At 41.4% G+C, this 24,781-nt stretch overlaps 3 protein-coding genes across 11 annotated transcripts; 1 reads left to right on the plus strand and 2 right to left on the minus strand.

Moving 5' to 3' along the window:
* Positions 1 to 3,059: 3,059 nt before the first annotated feature.
* Atac3 (Ada2a-containing complex component 3) lies at positions 3,060 to 6,303 on the minus strand. Of its 4 annotated transcripts, XM_089596663.1 has the most exons (8): positions 6,060 to 6,303; positions 5,043 to 5,307; positions 4,770 to 4,967; positions 4,330 to 4,645; positions 4,039 to 4,254; positions 3,885 to 3,949; positions 3,642 to 3,797; positions 3,060 to 3,563 (listed from the first exon to the last, which is right to left on the minus strand). In XM_089596663.1, exons 2-8 carry the CDS (start codon positions 5,256 to 5,258, stop codon positions 3,315 to 3,317), a joined length of 1,416 nt encoding a protein of 471 aa, XP_089452789.1. In that variant the 5' UTR covers positions 5,259 to 5,307; positions 6,060 to 6,303; the 3' UTR covers positions 3,060 to 3,314. The 4 variants fall into 4 exon arrangements, with proteins under 4 accessions (XP_089452789.1, XP_014215452.2, XP_089452788.1 ...); XM_014359966.2 differs by having other exon boundaries at positions 3,642 to 3,949; XM_089596662.1 differs by lacking the exon at positions 6,060 to 6,303 and adding an exon at positions 5,470 to 5,515 and having other exon boundaries at positions 3,642 to 3,949.
* Positions 6,304 to 10,549: 4,246 nt separating this feature from the next.
* On the minus strand, positions 10,550 to 14,782 carry LOC106644459 (uncharacterized). Its single transcript, XM_089596354.1, has 4 exons — positions 14,768 to 14,782; positions 14,476 to 14,682; positions 12,680 to 12,811; positions 10,550 to 10,741 (listed from the first exon to the last, which is right to left on the minus strand). The coding sequence occupies exons 1-4, from the start codon at positions 14,780 to 14,782 to the stop codon at positions 10,550 to 10,552; spliced, it is 546 nt and encodes a 181-aa protein (XP_089452480.1).
* LOC106644463 (venom acid phosphatase Acph-1-like) lies at positions 14,551 to 18,645 on the plus strand. 6 transcript variants are annotated; one of them, XM_089596424.1, is made up of 7 exons: positions 14,551 to 15,306; positions 16,481 to 16,530; positions 16,875 to 16,985; positions 17,065 to 17,330; positions 17,432 to 17,594; positions 17,880 to 18,209; positions 18,286 to 18,645. In XM_089596424.1, the coding sequence occupies exons 2-7, from the start codon at positions 16,489 to 16,491 to the stop codon at positions 18,490 to 18,492; spliced, it is 1,119 nt and encodes a 372-aa protein (XP_089452550.1). In that variant the 5' UTR covers positions 14,551 to 15,306; positions 16,481 to 16,488; the 3' UTR covers positions 18,493 to 18,645. The 6 variants fall into 6 exon arrangements, with proteins under 6 accessions (XP_089452550.1, XP_014215464.2, XP_014215459.2 ...); XM_014359978.2 differs by lacking the exon at positions 14,551 to 15,306 and adding an exon at positions 15,496 to 16,172; XM_014359973.2 differs by lacking the exon at positions 14,551 to 15,306 and adding an exon at positions 15,497 to 16,134.
* Positions 18,646 to 24,781: the final 6,136 nt, after the last annotated feature.

A 24,781-nucleotide genomic window follows, 5' to 3' on the forward strand; every position in this document is an offset into this window, starting at 1 on the left:
GAACCACACACAGAACGGCACGCCAGCCAGTAGGCATGTAGGCAACTGCCGTTGGCTGGCTTAGCAATCAGTCTCTCCTACCCACACCCCCGTCCCCGTCGATTCATAATTTATATATGCCTGATGATGATACTTAACTGTTTGCTTCGTTCTTACAAGAGATGTTCAACACTTACTCGTTTTGTTTACGGAAAAATCTGCGTAGTGGTGGTTTGTTTTCCCTTTTGTCATTTTGATAAAATAGATGTTTGGTTTGTAAAGAACAACCCCGCCTGTGCACTTACTCGTTTACTTTAAACTGTATACAAATATTTGTTTATTTAGTCAAAATAAAAAGAAATACGTGAAGGACACAAAGTTTTTAAGATTGCATTCAGAACTCGGAACCAACGATAGTATATCAAAACTGCTCGACTAGGCTTTTTACTGCAATAACATGCCTTGTTTCCTTTTTTAGTGAACATATACATTTGACTTATCTATTTACCTCACTTTTAACATATATATTTGGATCTTTTTTTTTCTTATCACGGCACATGGCAAACGTACAGCATTATCTGCATAATCTATTAATCTGCATTGTGCATAATTATGTCGTATACGTACGGACAGCTCTCTTCAATCACCTTTCAGTTTTCAACTTTCAACGGGATAGCCCCACAAATTTTAGTACTAAAATTCCCCACCAACCTAGAAACGTCGCCACCATCCACTCGGTTTTAAAGCGTTGATTTTGAATTCAAAACATATAGAAAGCTCTCATTCCCGATTTCCTACCCGAATATTGTTCTTATAGTGGTTCTTTACTGAATAGCTGGATACCGATACACGAAACACGAAGTTGCACATTCATAACGCAGACTGAATAAAAACCTTACTTCACCCTTCGTTTAAAAGTGTTGGACTTTCTTTTTCGGCACGGCATACTACATACTACTGTATGTGCTATGTAATATACTTGCAATGTGCTATTGAATAGTAAAGAGATAATGAGTCATTACTTTCTGTTTTAGGGTCATTAAATTTTCCCCGGTTGTAAAATGATAATAACGATGGTCTAATTGTTCTCTTTAGGAATTTAAAAAGACGGTACTAGGATTATACACTGTAATTATCGAGGCTGTCAGCAAACATGGGAAAAATTATTGGTTACGAAAAAAGTGAGCTTGAAGTTCAAACCCTCCAGCAGCATCGACGATATTCTAATGGGTATGCTATTATCATTTCTATACTTATTTGCGAGAATATTTTTATCTCTACTTTGCGTTATTTCCTCTCAGGCTTTTGAGTAATTTCTCCCAATTCTAAATGTTTAACCGCATCGTCAAATATTCTGCTTGGCTACGTAATATATCCTTGATTACACGTTGGAACATACACCCCTTGTATTTTTAATCACTTTAGTAAGAATGTAATTGTACGATTTACAGAATTACGAGAAGTAGGTATTCTGAATTCACCTCGTCTGTGTTTCTATATGTTTATTTAAGAAGTAACATGACACGATTGAAATTCAACAAAACAACAATAAGCAGTAGTTGAACGCTCCATCAAGCTGTTCTCACGCAATTAATTCTTTATTTCGATTCTGCATGTTCTCCTTTAGGGTGCAAGGCTTAAATGTAGTCCGCGAGTGATTTGTTGTAGAAGTTCAAAAGTTTCGAGGGTACGGGACAGGGGAAAGAGAGACTACCACCCCACATACCCTACTTGTATACATTGGCATTTATAGGGGGAGACACACAGGGTCTGTTGAATTTTTTATGAGGAGGGTTGGAAAAAGTTGACCTCTTCTGGAATTAGCACGCTCTCGTATTATTAAAATTCATCAAGTATTTCTCTTACTCAATATAAGTATATTACAGGTAGGGGAATGTTATTAAAACGATTATGATTAAATTTAATAAAGTTAAGCTTTGTGAATACAAAATGTCTCAAATAAGGAACTGATCCTTAATACCCATGCACAAAGATTATTTTTTTTAGAAATTTTTGAGAACCACTGAGCGAGCTAAGAAACCACGTATGGAGTATTAGGAATGTCTTGCCCTGTGGCAGGATATATTCCAGCCACGCGTCGTCCGTCCTTTTTACGCGGGTATACACGAAGGCATATCTTAGACTACACACTTCTTTACTTTCTTGCTTCCTCTTCGTTTTCGGAGGTATAGGTATAGTGCGCTGAGAAAATTTCCTTTGGGAAATATTTTTACAATGATTTTCTACTTCAAACAAATGATTTTGGCAAATATATGTCGAGCATCAGAAAAATTTTGAATGCAAAAAAATGTTTCCAAGTGACAAAATGTCATTGTCAACCAATAATACTACTCAACTACATGGTTGCCAAGACATATACTGAAGCTCAACATATTGTAACATGGGATCGTTAAAAAGGTGCTGGGAAAAGCATGTGTGCAAAGGATGAAGGGAAAGCTTTTCCAGCGACGAAATGAGAGAGATAAAGAAGCATGATCGTGTCTCTATCGATTTGCGCGCGTGCGCTTGCCTATCCTAGTCCTAGAAGAATATATAAATATATACAACCGACTCGTGAAGAAAATGAAATTATGAGTTCAATTAAAATCATTAACGCGTGAATCCCGTAGGAACGTTAGTTAATAAATTTGACTTCTTGGGTTAAAAAAGTATTTTTTTTTTATTCATTACCATATTAACTGGTTGTAAGATTTGAGCACAGTTTTTTTTCATATAATGGTTTTTTACATGGTCGTTGTTCAATTTTATACATTTTTAGTTAAAAAACAAAGTTTAATTTTCTCTTAGCGTTTTAGAAAGCTGGATTATGATTGAACACGCTTGAAATATAAGCATTAATTAATCATTTTATTTGCGAAAAGTGTTAAGATTTTTTCTATAATCCATCACATATTTTAGTATTTTTTTTTTTTTTTTTTTTTTTTTTTTTTTTTCAAATCGAATGAAGCCTTACGAGAATCATATTATTATGTACAAATTTTTTATAAAAAAGAAATGTAAAAAAAATATACTTTCTTTAGACATATTAAAACTGAATCTTAGTTTGTTAAAGCTGACTATTAAGGTGTGTATTGTAAGACTATTTTACTACGTTCTTCGATATGTACACAATATATATATATACATGCAACATATGACCATAAATCATACGTGTAACAGTTATTAGATTACAAATAAAAAATTCTCTAGGAAAACACACCGTTTGACTATCCAAAATTTTTCATCTTTCAACGAGAAAGACAATTCATGCATGATAACTAGTATAAATTTAATGTTTCCTCTCATAAGTTTTGAGTAATCAGGCACTGTAGAAATCACTTCAAAGTTTTCTTATTCATTAAAATCTGTAACTGTTTCTTATAAAGTTCAACTTCTTCCTCCTTCTTTTTCAATTTTCTCCGGTATTCTTTGATTTTTTTTCGAGCCTGTGCTAATTGTCTATTAAGCTCATCTATGTTTGTGATTTGCTCTTCTTCACTGTTTATCTCGAAAATATTTTCGATACTTTTATCTTCCATGCGAAATATTAGTGGTTCTGACTTTAACACATTCACATTATTATTCTGCGAAAAATAGTAAAAATTATTATTTAACATATGATTTATTGATTGCGCAAAAACTAGATGAAAAAAATAATGTACCCTAACGTTGGATGTTGTAGCAGTACTGTTGTCAGCTACATTAAACATTTGAGACGTCGATGGCATTGGTGCGATTGGCGTAAGAATAATTTTCTTTCCACGTTTCATTTCATTGTTGCCACTCCTTTTCAAAATATTTGGTCCTTTTGATGTGCTCTGAGAAGGTGGACTTTGTGTCATTATTTGATCAGTCCTGAGTTTCACAATTTTTTTTGAACTTTCTTTCTTAGGATTAAGTTGTACCTTTTTTCTGGGAGTTACATTGATAGGCTTGGTTTGTGTAAGATTAAGAGCTAATTTGCCTGCCTCTATTACAAAAAATGTATGCTTTAACGTTTATGTGGAACATCAATATTAGATAATTTATGAAAAACGCGCTACGTTTGTTGTTATATACCTGTAAGTACAACATGATGGCCACTTTCCATGGCATTCTCAACAATAGTGGCATCATTATCAATGATCGTGAGACCATTTTCTTTCAAAAACTCTTGTATGTTTGAATGGTGAATTTCAGTAAAATCTTGTTCATCTTCATCATTCATTGTGTCTACCATTGGATGAGCTACTCGATGATATACTACCCTTTGTTTTTTATTGGCACTGGCTGTTTCTAGAATTGAAAGGTCGAGTTCAAAATATTACCTTTAGAGCAAAGTTATGAAAAAATAATTGTCCAAAATCTTACCTTGTTGTTGTTGTTGTTGTTGTTCTATTTCAATGCGCTCTTGTTCCTCTCTTTGACGTTCAGCTTCCAATTGCATTAGATTTTGCGTTGCCACTTCAATATCACTTGAATTAAGCTCCTCTTGTGGTATATTGACCATTTCTCGTTCTTGCTGTAGTAATTCAATAAAATCTAACCGCTGATGCTCTAATGCAAGGGTGAGAGGCGTTCTGTTGAATTTACACACAGAATGGGGATTAGCTCCATTTTCTAGTAATACGAGCAGTACTTCAATGTGCTCTTGTTCTACAGCCCAATGCAAGGGTGTCATTTTTAGCTGAAACGAATTATGGATACTCAATGTAAAAGAAAAAGTAGGTGTACAGCATGGAAATTTTGGGTTTGTTTTAATCTATGTAATAAAGAAAACAAGTCAAATGATTTAGCATTAAAGGACATACCATGTCTCTGCTGTCCACTTCAGCTCCATAATTTAGAAGTAACTGAGCCATTTGATGGTGGCCTTCATAAGCTGCCATGTGCAGAGGTGTCCGATCGACCTTGGTCCTCGCATCTCTAGATATCCCAGCTCTTAGCAGTACTTCGGCTGTTTCCAAATGATTATTTTGAGCTGCATGATGTAAGGCACTAGTACCAAGCTAAGTAATATCGAAAAAAAAGTTACCAAGTTGAGCATGTTTGCAATACCTTAATGGTCAAGTATAGTATTTTACCCAGTCTGTTGTGAATGGGGCACCTCTACACATGAGGTCCCTGACCAAATCTGTATCCCCAATTTTGGCGCATTCCAGTAGTTGTTTACCCAATTCAACGATGGACTGAGAATCCATTGGTTTACTCCTTGTCACATCGCAGGGTAAAATCTCCACTGGTATCAAGGTGGCATCAAAGTCCTCCATGGTACATAAGTTTGCAGCTTCGGCCTGCATTTTGTTTTGATCACACCTTTGGGTTTATCTTTCAAATTCTTCCAAAAATCTGGAAATACGATTTTATCAGTTAAGTATCGTTGAGAAAAAATGTAAGTGTTGTACTTATGGTTAGAAACTACAAAAAAGTTCATGATAAAAAAACTAAGGAGCGAGTTTTCATCAACGTAATCACAGCTTTTATTTGCAACACAAGCCATGTTCCATGTACCTAAATGACAGCACCAACACTTTCATGAGCCGACTAAAAATCCAATTATTGGATTATCATTGCCACGAGTTAACATTATTATCTATTAGTTTAAGAATCATACGATACTGACCCATTGCAGACAGATAAATACACAGCAAAAACGACCGCACGTCGCAAGCCGCTACCGCATCGGAGCTCCAAAATCCGACGAGGTGTCAATCTCATGTACTTGGAGATTACTTGTAAGTACTTCGTGCTTGACAATTTGACAATCTCATCCTCATCGCGAGCCCCAATTTTTTCACACCCGTATAAGCGCAGTTTCATCGTAAAGACGCCTTGATTAAACTTTGAAATTAAGAGCTGTACAACAAAAGCTTGGCATTTGCCGGTTCGTGACAAAAGCGGCGCTCACGACGTGCAAGCATCAGAGCGACTTCCTGTTCCTGTTGGCGGCGCGCGCCCGAACGGAAGTCTCCAAGAGATTTTACGTGTGTCAAATGCGTGCATGTATTTTTTTTCCCTCTCGCACTTACTCCCTCGCCCTTACGACCACGTGGATGTCGTAATATATATACATCGTTTCCCTGTGTACGCTACACACTTACCCCCTACCGAGCGCTACTCGTACATCTTCGTCGACGCTTCAACATCCTGACATTCCTGACTGCAGCGGTGATAGACCACAATACATGCATGTATATTATATACTAAGTGTCAATGAACAGAGAGGTTAGGAAGTCTTTATCGACCTCGACCCAACAATTAGGAAAAGTAGGAGAGACGTGGACATCGGGAAATCGGCAATATGGCTGCCGTCGCTTTTGGTTAGCTTTGCGTGCAAGATTGATTATCGAGAGATTTTTTAATGCAATCGGTTGTGATTTAAGCTTTTGTGTGGTGATCTGCAGGTTCTATTTACTTGTGGAGTGACATTTTAAAAACGATTCCTTCAGTTTCATTTCCTAGGTGTAAAATATAATTATTAATTTTTTAAAAGTAGGGATCAGTACTTGAGATTGTTGTTCCTTATTTCTCTTAGTTTTGTGTTTTTTTATTTTAATAATTTTTTTTTTTTTTTTTTTCAAATGATGGCGCGATCGTTGCGCTTTGACGGCGGAAGTGGCGGAAGCGGAAAGCTTTGGGTTCTAAAGAGCGCGCGGGAATTTCGTTCAAATTTAAATTTTTTGTGAATTTACGTCGAGTAACATTAGTTTCATTTGTTCTGCGTGACCGTTGGCAATGATTCGTTGATTGACATTTACTTTTCAATTTTAGAATTAGTTTGCCGCAAGAGTATTCATTCATACATTACTAGGGACAAATTTATTCTGATGTGGTTGTAAAATAGGCGAAAGGCATTTATCGACTCTTCAACAATCCCACGACAAATCGTTGTACAATTGTCGATGAGTGTACATTGTACATCGTGTTTGTAGGACCTTCTGCAACATTTGATACCAGCTTTCAAAAAGAGGCTGGAGACACGAAATTTTCCCTTTAATAAAACCATTTCTCAATCTACACCCGTTGGTAATGAACACAAGTATAATACCAACATACGTACAACATTCGTGTTACTCTATTGTGTAAATCTGACGCGAATGAAGTACAAGTACAGATCGAGTCATTTGCTATACAATACAGAAACATACCCTGTGACTGATTGTAAGGGCTCCCTTTTGTAAGCTTGAGTTTTTACACGTGCTCGGTCATGAGAGGTATTGCTTACAGTGTTTCGTTACAATGTGATCATACAGCGACCAAACAATCTCCTGATGTATATTATATTGTATACATCATCTGGTTCTTTAATTTTTTTTGAAGCCACGAACGTTTATTTTTATTTCCATTACCTGGCTACAATAAGACGATTGATCGAGCACAGAAACAAAAAATACCATCGTTTCTCCAATTTGCTCGTACGCGCCAAATTAATCACTTGCTTATTTTCCCCGTATCATTTTTTTCCAACAATGTCCGGTCATAAGTACACAATGCGAGAAATAAAGCAAAAAAAAAATTCCAATTAGATTTGTGGAATGGCAATCATGTTATCTGAATAAAAACAATGGTGCGATTCAAGGAGTAAATCTTAAACAGCGTGTGTGTCGTATATAGCTGCTGTTCTGGACATGAATTTTAAAATTAAACAAGAATCACTCGCAAGCTCTGTATTTAATGTAATTTTCATAATTCCGATCAGCATCTGTTGAAAAAAAAAAAGTGCCAATCTCGTGCCCAATTGCCGTTTTGGTTTTTTTTTTTTTTTTTTCTTTCTTTTTTTTCGTTGATGTAACGAGGCTCTCTCTTTCACAGTATCTCCCGCACACGTAAATATATACATATACAACTAAATGCCATCTTCGCAGCAAGCGAGCCATGAAAGAGCAACCGCGACAGCCGCCGGCAAAGCGAAAGAAGCGCACCCGCGCTCGTGTGTGTATACATATATACACCAGACGTTGCAAACGCAAGTAGCACCGATTGTTTATTTTTCCACGCGATAGCAGAGAAAAAGGGCGATCGAGCTGCCGTTGGGATTGATTCCACCCCGGTCTCCTTCACTTTTATTTTTTTTTTATTTTTTTTTTATTTTTATATCGGCTCGCTGCGTCGAAAGCTCCGGGCCTTTGAGTCTCGCGCGACTATTGGTACGCTACACGTACACCCACACGAATCGCGAGGACTATGATTTTACGGATCCAAGAGAGCTTTTTTTCAACCGTCTTTCATACATATATGCACAAACGGATAAGGGCGGGTGCGTGTGCTCCTTTGAGCGAACGATGCCTCTTGATTAAAAAAGCACATGAATCTTTGAGTGTCTCAATTATAATGGTATTGAATAGTAATAATAGGCGAGGGAAGGGGGGGGGATCATTGAAAGTGACAGCTTCGATTGTAACAAATAAAAGCCTTCCTTTATCCCCGGAAGATAAAAGCATCGTTCGATTTAATGTAACGTCAGGAATTTAAAATCTTTCTCAGGGCGATAAGATAAGCGTTTTGTTCCGCCCCGTCGTCATCGGGTATTCAAAAGACGTTCCAAGGAGAAAGGGGTGGGGGAGGGGCCCAGAGGGACACACTAATCTCGTGAAACGCGCATCAGCCGAGGAGAGGCGCCGTGAAAAATTGACGACGTCTCCTGGCTCTTTTGGCCTCGGCTCTCTCTTGGGGAATGACACGGTGTACCCAACTATATGTATACACACACATACTGTAATCGCGGCCGCGTGTGTGGAGCAGCTGGTGTGTATGTATGTATACAAACCGAGACGGCGACGTTTAAGGGGGAACGATGAGCAGAGACGAGCTTTTGCAAGCTGCCGCAGCTCAAGTGTGAGCTTTTTTTTCTCTGCGTTACCTGGACGAGTGTGTGCATGCCCCGGAGTTTGTGTTTGCCCAACTCCACTACTTCTGCAGGTGGCTTATGACGTGTACACGTTGAAAGTGGCTCGGGAGTATCATCGCTGAGAGTCTTTTGTGCGATTTTTTTTTTATATGACTTGAACAAAGTAATCGAATGACTCTCTGTACATTAGAAAGTATTGTTTTTTTTTGTTTGCATCCCAATGGTCTTTTAAATTGTAATGCCTTCGTTGTACCATGGCCTGATTTTTGTTTGTTTGGCAACACCTTTGTCTTGGGGTTGAGAAAAAAAGAAAAAAAAAATACAACATATATCAAAGGAGTCATTAAAAAAAAATGAGCATTTTTAATCCTAAAAATCATTTTTTGCACCACGAAAAAAAAAAAAATTACCATTGATTGTAGAGTAAGGAGCATATAAACCCCGATCCCCTCGCGTCGTGTATCCTGGGAAAAAGTGCAGCGTCTCTCCACCTCTGTGCAATGTACACATATTATGTAGGTATACCATAATCCAGAGACGTCGCGGGTCGCGCTCGGAGTAGGTGTACTGTACACAGTGATCTCTGGTAACGCAACGCGGCAAAGTAGCTTTTCTCTCCTTATTCCCGAAAATACAACGAGGCCGCGCACCAGAGCCGAAGGCTTCCCCTGAATAATTTAGTGGCGCAAAATGTTGGAGCATACGTATACCCATCCACGCTGTCCCATACGTCTCGAGGTAATGCACTTCGCGCTTACGTTTACGTAAGTATGTCTTTTCGCCCTCCGAAATGAAATTCCACGGTGCATCCGTACAGTTCGGGGTAAGGTGCTGCCATGGCTTTTCATCCGCCAGATAGTTGTGTATTGTGGCTCATCTAAGCTCACGTAAGAGTGAAGGGAAACATTTACAGCGCTTGGAAGAATTTTTAATTTTTTTCCTTTCCTCCTCGTCAAAAACTTTGGTGGCGCTCTTTCACGAGGTATAACACCCCCCCGTGTACGTATACGCTATAAAACACCTCCTCATCCTACTCCTTCTTACTCTCGTGAGAAAAAAAAAAAAAAAAAAAAAAATCCTCCTAATGGTAGAAAAATGACGCCGCAAGCTCGAAAGAGTCCTTTCATCGCGGAGCTGTAGCCTTTGTGGGCGCTAAAATGAGAAAGTCACATTAAAAAAAAAAAGAAAAAAAAAATCCACCAACCACGACGGTATATAAGAAGCAGGAAAATGAGATTCTCGCGTGAAAGGTGTATACAGCAGCGACCAAAGTTCGCGGCCGGTGTATAACAACAAAAATAACATGCGAGAAGTAGAAGCGATCGAATCGGCTCGACGTGCTTTTCCTTTCCTTCCCTGAAAATTGTCTCGATTTTTCAATTTTTCCTCTTTGATTGTACTTTTTTAATGTTCCGAGTGTTATCATTATCATTTCGTTATCTTTGTTATCTTTTACTTACTGCCGCACGATCACGTAGTAAATTGATATTGTTTGTTCATCGTACGGTAGGTATGCATCCTGTGTTTTTCCACACAATAACGTATGATATAAAAATGTCATTGAGAATAACAATTGTAATCGAGCATCACGAGATGGATTTTTTATTATTTGACAAACCAATTTGTTTACAAAAATTGGAGTACCTCAAGCTACGATCATCGTATCGTGATCAAATCACAAAATATAAAAAAAAAAATAAATCGAGCCCTTTGGGGGAAAAAAAGTAAAGAAAACCAAAGGTGTTACTTCTTCGGGCGCTTGCGACGCTTCTCCTCGGGACGGTAGGGGCCGAGTTTCCGGCGTACCATGACACCCCGCCACCACGCCTGTATCTCGATCGCTCGACAGCGCCGGTGCTCCTCGAGCTCGGCTCGGCGGCGCTCTGCCTCTTGTTCCGCCAGGCAACTGTCGATGAAGTCCCGTCTGCTGCAGTACTGCAACAACGTCACGGCACATCAACCGGAATACATTGGCTTTTTTTTTTATTGTTCAATTGTTCCTTCTTCATAGCAAATGTATATTAAATACAGAAAGGGCGTGATCGACGATTACATACACACGTCTCGGGACAAGAAAAGCAATTTTTTTCAAATTGTTTTTTCCCCCTCATACTTTGCAGCGTCACCCCGATGCTCCGTTAAGGATGGAAACAAAAAAGATGCACAACGTCTCCTTGAGCTCTCAAGTGGTTCTTGGTGCACTTCCAGAGAGTCCTTTGTTGCATTATTTTATTAAAAATAAACGTCAAACGTGTTCTACTTTCATTTGAATTTCCTTTCATCTGTACACGCGGTCACAGTTAGCAAGTTATAATAATAATACCGCTCAAGGATTTGTCATGCAAAGGGACGTGTACGGGGTGCAGGAGGGAGAGCTCACGTATTTCAATCAACTCACGTGTAAAACAACAGGTGCGAGAGAAAAATAGGCGATGGTCTTTTCGTTTGTAATGATTGACTTGTGTTGTTACACGTACAGTTGTCAATTGACAAAAGTCATGGTTTGAGTTAAAAAATAAGTAAAAAAAAAACAAAAAACAAATCAGTCAATTTACGAAACCTACAAACCCACCGAGTGAGCTGTGCTTATGTCGGCTAGCGATGGGGTGCAAAAATTGAATGTACATAATTGTGCATACGGTAAAAGTCGAAAGTAAATGACTTCCATGCAAATGAGCGAATAACCGAATGTATATGCTCAAGGGACCCTTGTCAATCGGTACGCATTAAAGCCCAACGACACCAAGGGCAGGGGATCATACGTGTATATTGTACCATTGCAGCAGCGCAGGGTTTCCAGTCACCCAGCCGTGAAATAGGCATGCAAACGAAGAAAGGGTCAAAAAGGAGATACGGGATGATTGGATGAGACAAAGAGCCAAACGATAACGGGTCATCGGTACTTAGTGTATATATATAGCGAGCAGAGAGAGAGAGAGGCTCTCCGGCATCCCTTGGCCGTGCCTTACCTGTACCACTGACTGTGCTATTATTAGGTGCTATAGGGTCTCTCCCCGTCCGACCCATGAATTTTCATGAGGCACACACATATACTATGTACATATATGTAGGAGCAATAGCAGTTTAGGTGGTAGGTACTACTATTACTTATATACATACACCCCTTATACTCTATGCATGCGGTCCTCCTGCGTCAGCACGCCATCGATTCTCATGCACCTATATTAAGGTCCAACTCTCAGTACCATCTCCTTCATATTATTTTTCGATATATTCTCTATAACACAGGCACCATTTATATCATATTCTCACAAACATTCAATCGTTAAAAGTAATGATGATAAAAAAAATAAAAAAAATAAAAAAAAATAAAAAATGAGAATGAGCAGGGGTGTTGTTTACAATTTATCGCATGGTTCAGCTAGTGCGGGGGAGGTGAAACGAGTGCAGGACGAAGGGGATTGATTTTACGGGGGTTCCGGTGGCTAATCCAACGGCCGGCTCGCTCGCATATATTTCACATTTCGCAGTAGTAGGTACAGTCACCTATGAAGCCCCGGTTTGTCTTCCACATACACACATACATACATACATACATACATATACTTACACGAAATTGCGTGCAAAGGAAGTGCAGGCAGTTTGTTCTGATTGTGTATACCATCAGCCTCGAGGATACTTACTTGCACATCATACGAGCGAGCCCTCTCTCCTTTTTCCTTCTGATGCGGGGGTTCTGTATTTTATTGATAATAATTTTGGCTTTTTTGGTGCCGATTTTTTTTTCTTTTTTTTTTTCTCGCTTTATCGATTCGTGGCTCGATTTCCGTAAATATATGATTACGCGAAATATGCCCTTGGATCGTGACGCTTTGGGTGTGTATATATATGGGACAAATTGATTCTCCTCACCTCGCGACGAAGCTCCTCGAGAGCCGAGCGCTTCCTCTCGATCTCCTCGCGCAGCTTGTAGATCTCGCGCTCGTACTGCTTCGTCTCGGCCGATTTGCGCTCAGTCCACGTTGCCGCTGCCTTTTCGTTCTCCTATGGAAGCATATACAAAGTGAAGAATTTTATGTATTTCGATGCGACGAAAAAACAGTTACAGGTACAGACTTTCTCCGAGCGCCATTTCTTGCCACCGGAAATTAAAGACAGCGCCAAGCCATTTGGGTTGGAAGGGAAGTGGAATGTATTTTTTCTATTTTTTTTTTTTTTTTTAATTTGCGAGATAAGATTTGCCGATAACGCGAGAAAATTAAATTTTCACGATAACATTGTATATTCACGTTTACACTTGATTGGCTTTTTAACGCGACACATTTTTCATTGCTCCACTGTATATGCTGTAACAATTACCGTGAATTATAATAATAATTATTCGAATAACTGATCTAGCTGAATAATTTTCCACACATGTATTTTTTAATGTAACTTACTGTACGGGGGTATAATTTTTATAACTAGTAGTTCGTTCATTACGAAATGAAAAAAAATAATAATAATTACTTGGTAACAATATTCCTATTTACTAAAACCATCTAAAATATTTTTTTTTTTTTAATTTAAAAATTTTTAAGCTGTGAATAAATTTTGAAAAAAAATGCCAAAAGCTTGTAAACATACAAAATATTTAATTATAAATATAAAAATAGCCATTTTTAATAGACTAATAAAAAATTGTACAGATTTAAAAAAAAAAACAATCACAATGACTGATTTTAGTTATTATTAATGATGATTACTTGGTTGAAAAAAAAAATCTCACAGTTAATGGATATAAATAAATTGCTACAACAGTAATAAGTATTGTAGGGTATCATTGACGCGACCAAGAAACCAAGTTTTTATTTCGACTCGAGCGAGATCCGGTGTATTACTGTACACCACGAGGTCGTGTCCTTTATCACGTCAATAAAGAGAAATTCCACAATCGTTACAGCACTCGATGGTTATCGTGGCGAATTGTTCGGAAAAGGGGGAGCATCGGTTTATTAGACGGTAAATAAAATCGTGTACCAAACGAACGACCGTATCGAGTTTCTTTTAACCGTAAATATCGACAATACACCTCTTTTCTCCTTCCATCCCTTTTATTTCAGCCCCCGGGCTCTCCCTATCTCTTTCTTCCGCTCCTCTATATTTTTTTCCCCCCCCTTTTCGATCGTCAAATAAAGAGCACGAAGCTGCTTTGATTCCCCCCCCTCGCTCTCCTTTCGTTTCCGCTCGACTATACTTCTATTATTTCAAAACTCTCCCCCCCCCCACTTTTTTTTACAGCAGCAATTAAAATCTCGTTCTGCCTGTAACGCATACCCCATCTCATACGTTTCCTTGCAACGCAATATTTTCAAATGATCAAACCGCGAGTACAATGTAATTATGATCGTGCAGAGCCGCGGAATTTATACCGTGATCCCATCTCTTGAGCGAGTGACCCGCAGAGATAAATTATGTGTACTATCTCGAGCGATGATTTGCCAAACTGTCGCTTAAATTTTTATGGAAGCGATGCACCGAGCGTACGAATAAAATTATCACTAAAATTAAGTTTATATACCAGCCGAGGCGATAACAGGACGTGCTCGAGGTTTTGGAAGAGAATTAAATTTATCGCGGAGCCGCCGAACTTTTTTTTATTTTATATTTTACCCGCGTGTAACGTACATCTGCGTAATTTATATAGGCTTGTGTTATCGTGTGCCAACCTCGATGCTGAGGCGAATGAAGGCACTGAGCTCGCGAGTGACGAGTCGCTCGTTGCTTTCGCGCGCCTCGCAGAGCCGTAGTCCCTCCGTTAGTCGGTGACGGGTGATTTCTGCTTCGAGGCTCCGTTGCTCCTGACGCGACTCCAGCCAGGCATCCACGTATTCGGACTCGCGGCCCGACAACACGCCGAGCCGCTCCTTTTCGTTCTGAGGAGAGGCAATGAAATAAAAAAAGAAGATTAGGGTTTTTGGTGCAACGATTGAAGTTTTTGGATCTATAGTTGGGACAAACTTCGGGGGTGTGCATCGATTTTTCTTCCGTGTCGGGAAAAAAAGGAAACTCGATTCCTCGTACAATCAAGTGCCAGTCGCGTGTCAATGTTATCTCCTATCTGGCTATTGATTAGGAAAATTTAACTGCGTGCCGTTTATTGCAATTCAAAGGCGAACACGAGTGTTATCTATGTTTCGTTTATTAAAATGTTCTCTTGTGTTAATTATACGAGGAAAATGTTTTTCTTATGTCAAAACAGACGCGATATGATAACAAGTTTGCAGGGTTGTTAATTAGTTTGTGCATTGATACATAAATTGGATATTCAAATGTTTCGGCTAAATTATCGCTGTAATACATCCCCGAGGCATCAATTACGCAGTAGCCAATTATATACTTCGTGACTGTGTGCATCGTTTCGTTTTTCAAATGGTAGTATTGAGTTTTGGCTTTTTGCGCGTCGATGAATTTATGACAAACAGGGTGAAGGAAAGCCACAAATAAGTCAAAATTGTGTCAACTGTTCGGTTTTTGAAATCTTTGTTTTTTGTGACCATGTGAGCTATTTACAATATTCAGACTTTTTCCCTTTATTATTATGATTGCCATAAATGATGAAATTTAATACAAGTAAATATTTTCTTCATCACAAAATTTAATTCTCTTTTTTTTATATATATAAAGTTGAAAAAAATTTTTTGTCATTCATACCCACTAAAATGAGGAATAATATAACAGTTGTAAATAAAATTAAAAAAAAAAAATCATCGTTTGAGGAAGCTTTGTGCCAAATCCCAAATTGGCACCTGTTCCTAATAATTCATATGCAACGTGTTTTCAATATTTATATTCCAACTTAAATGTATACAAACTGATCCTCTTTCCATCAATTAATTTCTAAGAAAGACACATCTAGTCTCAAGTATTAAATGACATTGGCATACGTATACAACACGCACGCGAATTCATTACATAATATCTCTTCTAACAACGTCATCAGTCAGCAGCTCCTCTACATGCAACGACACAACACAACAATCAAATACATTGTGCAGATAAATTTGCAACTAATGTTGGTATGCGTGAGTGTACGACACCGTTATAACCACTCACTTTACGTTTACGACACCGATACCCACACATACACGTGTATAAAGCCATATACCATTGGGTGTCGAGATGTCAAGAGAGTTGGAACTCTATCAAAGACGCCTACATCGACCGCATATATATGTGCATATCGTTGGATCGAGCTACTAAACCGCGACTTTTCTTCGGGCGTTGTAAACACGTGTTGACTAGGCAGTGGTGGAAAGCGTGGAAACTTTATACATGAGCGCAAACAGATGCGCTAGTGCGCCACTCGACTTTGATCAAACCAGTTTGTAGGAGAAAAAACAAATCTCGCGAGCTCTGTTGTTCAGTGCGTGTAACTGTGGTGAAGAAAAAAAAGAAAAAAAAAAAAAAAAAAAAAAAAAACAATAAGGAAATCGTGTCCCTATATTTTGTTTTATTCATTATATTTACTTCTACAGCTGTCTTTTCTCTGTCGAGGTAATCGTGCTTTCATGGCTTTGTTTTCCCACTCGAGAGGAGTATGCGTGTCCATTGTTTGTTTTTTCTTGTTGAAAAGTGATTTTTCCCCTTTTTTAAAACACAAATTTCAACTCTATACGTCCGCGAACGCAACACGACGCGTGAATAACATATGTGGTTCTTTTCTTTTTTCAGCCGGCGAAATGTCAACTGCCAAGGATTTTAAATTAGAGCTGGTGCAAGTTGTAAGTTTTAACAATACAATATATAAAGACGACGTGTGGCCTGTTGTTTTCCACACCCACACGTACGCGGTAGATTATTATTATATTGTTTTTTTCACAACGTGATGCTCTTTTAACAAATTTCCCAACCGATCGGTGAATCTTTGAAATCGCAAAACAATAGCTGGCAAAAAAAAAACACGCGCGCTATTTTATTCCTTCGTCACGCTACATGTGTACACACCGACGCAACGGCGAGACAGCCTTCGTAAAATTTTCCAGCACCGCAATGTATTATACTCGCGTCGGCGCACAAACGCTCCGTATCGAGGAAACAATTATTTATGTACAAACGAGGTGCGTAGCTTTTCAGGCATGGCGCGAGGACGTGCAGCGAGTCGGAGGCCAAGCTCCCGATGCCCGCCTACGTCGACCAGGAGCTACACCGAGCCCTCGGCTACGGGCAGCTGACCAATGTATATACATGTGTACACACGCACCCATCAGTTTGTAATTTTTTTTTTTTTTTTTTTCCCTCTCCCCCCATCACCTCAGGTGGGCAAAGCTCAGGCGTACGAGCTCGGGCGAGCGCTGCGCGAGCGCTACGACGGGTTCTTGGGCCCGAGGTACCGGCCCGAGGAGCTGCACGCCCGCAGCACTGACTTCGATCGGACGAAAATGACCCTACAGCTGGTCCTAGCTGGACTGTACCCGCCCCGAGCCGAGCAAAACTGGAGCGCGGACCTCGCTTGGATGCCCATTCCTTTTCATTACGCCCCGCGCGAGCTCGACGTGCTCCTCCAGTCGTCCGAGAAGCCGAGGTAATATACGATTACATCACGTGCACGGTTTCGGGGTGGAGGGGTTGATGCCCGAGGTTTTATTTTATATACCTACTTGTGACTCGCGCGTGCATGTATAGGTACAAGAGGCTGTTGCACGATTTGCTGAAATCGCCGGGACTGAGGGAACAGGTGGCGGAGCTCATCAAGTTCAGCGAGTTTTTCGAGTCCAAGGGGATCGTCGCCATAAAGGAGTACGCGTTTGTGGCCTGCCTCGGGATATTCAACGTATTGAACGTTCACGTTGAGTATTTTTACACCTCTTTTGTGCACAATATGTCGTCACTTCCGTAGGAAACAAAAGAGTACCTCTCCAGCGAGGGTTTACATTTCGATTTTTTTTTTTATTTATTTTTTTTAATGATTTTGAAAAGAACTTTCAAGGGTAAAATCGTTGCGATTGCAATAATATACCTTGCTGGACAATGGCCACTCATTGGAAAGCGTAAAAATTTTCAACCGGTGTGACGATGAATGTTTGACAAAGCAGCGCAAAGTACAGATCGGTATGTATGTTGAAAATCGCAGAAATCGGCCGGAGCGAGGCTGCCGGATTGGTACACGGAGGATCTGTTTGCGCAGCTGCTGGAAAAAGTCATAGAGTACTTTGACATCAAGAGCGCGACCGGCGAATTGATGAAACTCGGGGCTGGTCCTCTGATCAAACAATTCGTCCGTAACATGAATTTGACCGGCGAATCGAGCAATCCCCGGAAAATTTACCTGTACAGCGGCCACGAGATGAATATCGCGCCGTTCACGAGGGCCCACGGAATACGGGAGTTCAGGTACCCTGATTTCGCCAATGCCGTCGTACTGGAGAAGTTGAGGGACTCCGAGAACAAGATTTACGTCAGGGTAATGATTACACGAGACCTAATAAAAAAATGATGAATTTTCAACGTGGAAAGAAAAAAAAAACAAACATTTTCAGATGCTGTGCTGGACCGGACAGGGTGGATTCACCCCGTTGAAACTAGGGAGTTTCGACGAGTACTGTCCAGTCAACGAGTATTTGAAAATTATCGAAAACATCATTCCGACCGACGAGGAGATGGACGCCATGTTCAACGACCGAAAACTCGAGCTCAAAGAAATATTCGTGTCCGACTTTGCCTTCAGGCCAAAGTACAAGCAATGACGTTTTCCACTGCCGTCTATAGATCCACCCATATAGGTAACACACATGTTGTATATTTTTGTACAAATAATCCAAAGTATTAAACAAGTAAAATACGTATGTAATATTATACTGTAAAAACATATTAGTTATTTCAATAAAAACTCACGCGTAGCCTCAACAATTCGGCTTTACAAAGTATGTCCTCCTTGGCGCGCTCTTCCCTCTCCTTCGCCACGTTTCGGCGCATCTGGTGAAACTTGTCCAACAGTCCTCGTGCCCTTGCCAAGAGCTCGGCTTCCTCGGCTCGAGTGGCCAGCTTCTTCTCGACCTCGTCGATCAGGATGCCGAGGTTGCCTTCGAGAACTAGAGATTCCTTCGCGGAGTTGAGTAGCTGCTCCAGCCACTGACTAAAAGTTTTTTTCTTCTTACGTACTCTTAGCGGTTGACGAGCGGTTGCGTGTTACCTGTCCTGTTTCAGTTTTTCGAAATTAGATTCCTCCGTGGCCATTTCGAAGGCAGGATGATTCGTGTTTCCCACTTCCATGCTGTTTGACAAAATCATCAAGTCCCTTAGTTTTCTTATTTGTGCGGTTTTCAATAATGCTGAGAGACTCGCTGCTTTTTTTCCACGAATGAACCTATTTTTTCAATAACCATTTGCTTACATGGACGTACATTTTTTTTCTCCATATACCGATAAAAATGTACGCACAAAATATCATCACTTGCATGTATATATTATGAGCTACGTGTTATCGCACGAGACACGCAACGCAAACATAATCATGCTATACCCGAAACACGTGAAACTCGATGTAGGAAAAAAAAAGGCGTACCGGTAGCAGTGTGTCCTCACCGTAGTCGTCACCCTGGGAGCTCGTTTCTCGAGGACGCGTCGGTAAATGGCCAGCGCGTCGCCGCACTCCTCGAGCGCCGACAGAGCCCCTGCTCGCATCGCACCCGACAAACGCGCTGCTCCTACACGAGCGACTGGTACTTTTTCCTCGACCATCGTACATCCTTTCCCCCCCCCCAAACAACCCGGGACTTGTCGAGCCGCCAAAAAAACTTCCAGCTCAATCGAAGCTTCAATTAAAAAAACTCGTAGTTTCCCAATTACATTCAAAACGAAAAAGGAAAAAAAAATCGGTTGGATCGGCACATTAAACGCGTATTTTTCATCCCGCGGCCAAAAACTAAAGCACGCGCGCGTACTCTCGAGGCGTCACCATTGCTATTGTCGCCCTTTGGACACGAAAAAGGTGGCCGTGCCGCGTGTGGGTGGAAACTTGGGGGACTCTCTATTCGCTCGTTTTTCTCTCTCGCTCGACGATTAAGTAATGCCGTGTGGAGAGAAAGTTGGAGGGAAGTCTGCCCGGCTTGATTGTTAAATCGATAGTGTACCAACGGCAGAGGAGTTGTATGGGTACCGGTAGCGGTGGTGTATATGTACATGTACGTCCAGTACTGGTGCACACGCGCGCGCCCCCTCCTTGTCCGATCTCTATATTAGCTCGAGCTTTCGTTTGTTTCCCGTGTTTTTCTGAGCAGTCCCGTTTAGGACACGTTCGTGGGATTCGTTATTTAATCGTCATCTCAATTGATACCAACACGTTATTGATTACAAGGCATGAATAAACCAGCAATGCAAAGGCTTCGGGTTGCACTCATTAGGGAACTTCAAAAAGGGCTGTAAGACGAAAATTAAAAAGAAAAAAAAAAATCCTCTTCTCTCCTCTCTACTCCGAGTTTTGATGAATTATCATATATCCCCCCAGTTGAGAAAACCCATGTTCCGGGTAATATCAAATTAACATTATTAATGCTTCGTTAACTCGAGCCCGACACCCTTTACGGATAATAACGTTACAGGAGGAGAATGATTTAATTACAAAGACTCATCGTTTTTTTTTTTTTTTTAAATTAAATGCGCTGCCGACTAAAAATCATCAGATTGAAGCAACGCCGACGTGAAATCCGGAAAACTGTGAGCTAATGAAACGTAATTTTTAACATTTTATCGATCGAGGAGCTTCGGCAATCACCGATCCGAGCGCGCGAATGGGGAGTTCCAAGACACTTTTTCCGTACCCCTTTTCAAAGCAACGACCCGTGACAATTTAAAAAAGTAACGTCAATCTCCCAGTGGACTGGAAAATATAATCTCCCCCGTAAGAACAATCAAACAAAATCGCAAGAGGTGAACTTTCGTAATCTCAAAGCTCGTCCACCGATTTTCCGAGCCCAAAGTGCCCTCGAAAAACTTTTCTCCCCGCCCCCTCTTGCGAATCAAATTATTCGTACACCATATTTGACGAAGGCTTCCCGCGACTTTTCACGCACCCCTCCACTCGGAGGGAGGGAGGGAGGGACCGTGAAATCGAGAGAGAGAGGAGCAAATGCGGCCGGGGGAGCGTGTTCAGCTTTGATTGAAAAAGTTCTTCGCGGCCGTGGATGGAAGGGTAAAGAAGCAGGGGGGGGGGTGGTTGGACTTTAATTGAATATCTGCATTGTCCTGCGATCCGCTCGCCCCCATCTCCTCTATAGGCGGTCCCGCGTGCTCGAGCGTTCATACGGCGATGATGGCTCTCCATACAATACGACTCGGACGAGGATTTGAAGGACGCTTGCCTCAGACTGCTCACAATCGGGAGTTTTGCCGAGTCGATCCCTTATTTTATTTCTTTCTTTCTTCGAGATTGCGGCGGCTACTAGAGTTTTATATTATCAACATGTTGCGCTTGGAGGGTCATAAAAATGTGACGTTACTCGTGCAGGTGTTATACGTATACGTTTCTTTTCGTGGTAACGGACACGAGATGTGTGGTCGATTCTAACGATGGAAATTCAATGAACCTCCGTAGAGAATTACTAAAACCTCGTCGATGAGCAACGCGTCAACGAGGGGCGCAAAACGATCCAGGCCTTCGATTGGCCTCATCCAAAGAGACAGTAGAGCGCAAAGAGTCGCTTGGATTAGCCCGGTTGTTCATCTCTCCGTGTACATAGGCATCTGGCACGCAGAATTGCAAATTCGAGTTTGATTGCCGTGCTCTGCCAATGTAACAGAGAGAGAGAGAGAGAGAAAATCAGGAGTGAGAGAGAGGGTCGTCTGTGCGATATGATGGCTGGCGCGTGCGTGTATCTTTCTTCTTCCCATCCCTCTCCTTTTGCCGCTTCGATTGGGAAGCCCTAAGTAAGACAAGGACGTGATGCCAAAGTGGGCACATTCGCGCGTATCACGAGACCGCGCGACTGTGCCAGTGGGACACGCAAGTGGGAATGCACACATTCGTACGCTCGGCGTGTGACGCGCGGGTGGGGGAAAAAGCGAGGGAAACTGTTGGACTGGCGGGGAAAGCGCGGGTCATGTGTACATGTATAGGCGTTGACTGTGTAACAATGACATTTCGATTTTTTTTTTTTTTTTTTTTTTTTCTATAGTACACCCACGTGCGTTTTGAAGGAAATATAATGAGGTACAGTGTAGTAGCGCCGCAACGCGATACAAGATGCCTCGTGACGTTAATTGAGGAACTTGTTGGAGTGCACTTATCTAGGGAATCACGAGCGTCTCTCGACTATTTCCATTATTTTCATGAAAATATTCCTACTTTGAGTATAATTTGAATATAAAACTCAATCTGCGGTAATTCATTTAAACGTGAATCTTAATATGCACCTACAAACGAAGGCAAATTAGTTCTAAGACTGATTTAAACTCCAACCGCAAGTAAAACTGCAGTATAATTCGCTGTAATGGTATAGTAGTACTTAGGACTGCACTTTAAAAACGAGGACCCTTGTAAAAAGCGACAAAAATCAAATAACTGTTGAAAAAATTGTTTTCATCTTTCAAAAGCGCGCTCATCGAGCTAAGGGCCTCCAATGTTACCTTGTTCCATCTCCTACGTCTACATTACAATGATACATATTATAATAGCCGTAGGTAATGGCTCTTAAGTACAAAAAAAATGTACAATTTTTACTTGCTTTTTCAAATAAAAATCTCTAAATTCAGAAAAATATACTAATGTACTCAACAATCCGTAAGAGTTTAATTTTGTTTGTTGCAAGCTTATTCAATAGATACGTCTTTTTGGGGTGACTCCGTAATGTATACACGTGTACAATGCTGTTGACAACACTGGCTCGTTGAATAAAAAAAAAAAAAAAAAAGAATGATCGTACCTACGCATCGTAGAGATATTTTGCAAAGCTCGTTACATTGAGCATCAACGATTCCGCAAATGGTACAACAATAACATCCCCACCCGCGCGAGCTCCCCGTAAATCCGACCTAACCTCGGCTCTCTCTCTCTCTCTCCCACAGTGGCAAACAAACACCACACACGGATAAAGAGACCACCCTCGCGTATCCTTCGTCCAGATCGCACACACGGCATTTTTGCAAAACACCCTCCGTTTCTCCTCGCGACACCCACCCACACAATAGAGGAAGAACGGATCTGCGCACCGAGGGCTGCGCAGCACGACAATCACCCCCATCCCCCCCTCCAAAGGGGTGGGCGAGCAAAGAGAGAGAGAGAGAGGGGGGAGCGCAGGCATGCACGCGCCCCTTCGACTCGGCCGCGCAGTCGGTCCCCGGTAGCCCCGGTGACACCGTCTCTTTACACGTACCTTTGTCGCGCGCATACACACACATCCAACATATCCGTGCGCCGTTGGTCGATCTCGCGCCGTCATCATCATCATTCGCCTCGTCCCAGTACTCGCGTTATCGTTCAAAAGTCTCGTGCGCGACGATTTCATACTTCTCACGCAAAACGCGGTTTGTTGATTCATGTAAAAACTAACGATGATGATGATGATGATGATGATGATGATGATGATGATTAGGTGCAGTTGATACAGGGCAGTGGTGGCTATTGTTCGTCTCCGCAAAATATAAGAAAGGAAGGAAGGAAGGAAGAACGGCCGCTCAACCACCGGGGAGCGGGACAGAAGGTGCGACTGCTCCGGGATACAGGAGCGCGGGCCAAATATCTGGTTATATAATCCCCCCCATTCCCCCCCCCCAACTAACGGTCCTCCGTCACTGGCAAATGGGAGTGTGAAAAAAAGTGCGCTGGAGGACATCGGCCGGCCCATTCGGTGTGCGTGCACTCGATGGGGGATGAAAACGCGCGATCGTAAACAAACCGTGTATCGGGTGTACTTGGGATGCTCCGTGTACAAACATGTGCGCGTGAGGAGATGTATATATACACGTAGGTATATAGCGGAAAGTGCGTAACGCGTCGTCTGCTACAGCCGCGTGCACTTCCACCCGTTGTAATGTATATAGGACTCTTTTTATGAAACACCATAGCGAGCGAGCGCGCGCGCGCGCGCCCTCCCATGCTTTGTGTATATCTATGTATACGTTGCAGTAAGTAGTACGAGTCAACGTGTGGTCGGACGGACCTTTTTTTTTTTTCTTCTCTCTTATACGATTCGTGGTATTAGAGAGGGAGAGGGAGAGAGAGTAAAAAGAGGATCGGTGGTGTAAACTGATTGAGTTCGTGACTATTCCTGGGCAGGGAATAGTACTCTACTCCTTGGCTCGGCATATCGATCAAGGAGGGAGGAGTACAATGAGGAAGAGAAGGGGAGAGAGAGATACCTAAGCGCTTGCTCGTCCGCGTGTAATACGTATACGGGCTCCTACGTGCGTTTATCCGTTTTACGAGTATATATGGTGAGGGCAGTTGTTTACCATCTTATGTCTCCAAAGGTGACAATTTTTTTTGTTTTTGTTTTTGTTGTTTTTCTTCATTTTTCTGAACTTTGGGTGTTTGACGAAGCACCTGAGCACGCGGAGGTTGTTTAGTGGAGGCTTCCTTTTTTCGGTGGCACTTCTTTTCTCGTCCATACACCTACACCCCTATACCCCCTTACTTTTATACTTACAGGCCGTTGTGTACTGCCACACAGTTTGTACGGCCCGTGAGTTTGTGGGTGTTGAGGGAAAAGCGGGTTAAGTGCAGGTGGTGAATGTACTCCCAATGAGGAAGGGTACGCGAGTAGAGTAGGTGGTTGGTACGTGTCTCTCTTTCTCTCTTTGTACGTATATATATGTGAATGTGTATGTGTGTTTGTGCCTGTCATCGACGGCGGTGATACAGCTGCTGCTGGTAGTGCGGTCGAGTTTTTACACGAAGGAGCGAGTGCTCGATGCCGCTGCAGCGTGTTTGGCTGGGATAATGTTTGCGGCGAAGGTTTTTTTTATCTGTATACGCTTCACGAGGGTGTCGAGAGCCTTTTAGAGGCTCCGCGCGCTGACACGTAGCTCCGCGATGTTTGT

The sequence above is a fragment of the Copidosoma floridanum genome, unplaced genomic scaffold (assembly GCF_036245765.1).
Source record: "Copidosoma floridanum isolate Cflo_tuat_1 unplaced genomic scaffold, Cflo_Japanese_pri ptg000030l, whole genome shotgun sequence".
Classification (NCBI taxonomy): domain Eukaryota; kingdom Metazoa; phylum Arthropoda; class Insecta; order Hymenoptera; family Encyrtidae; genus Copidosoma; species Copidosoma floridanum.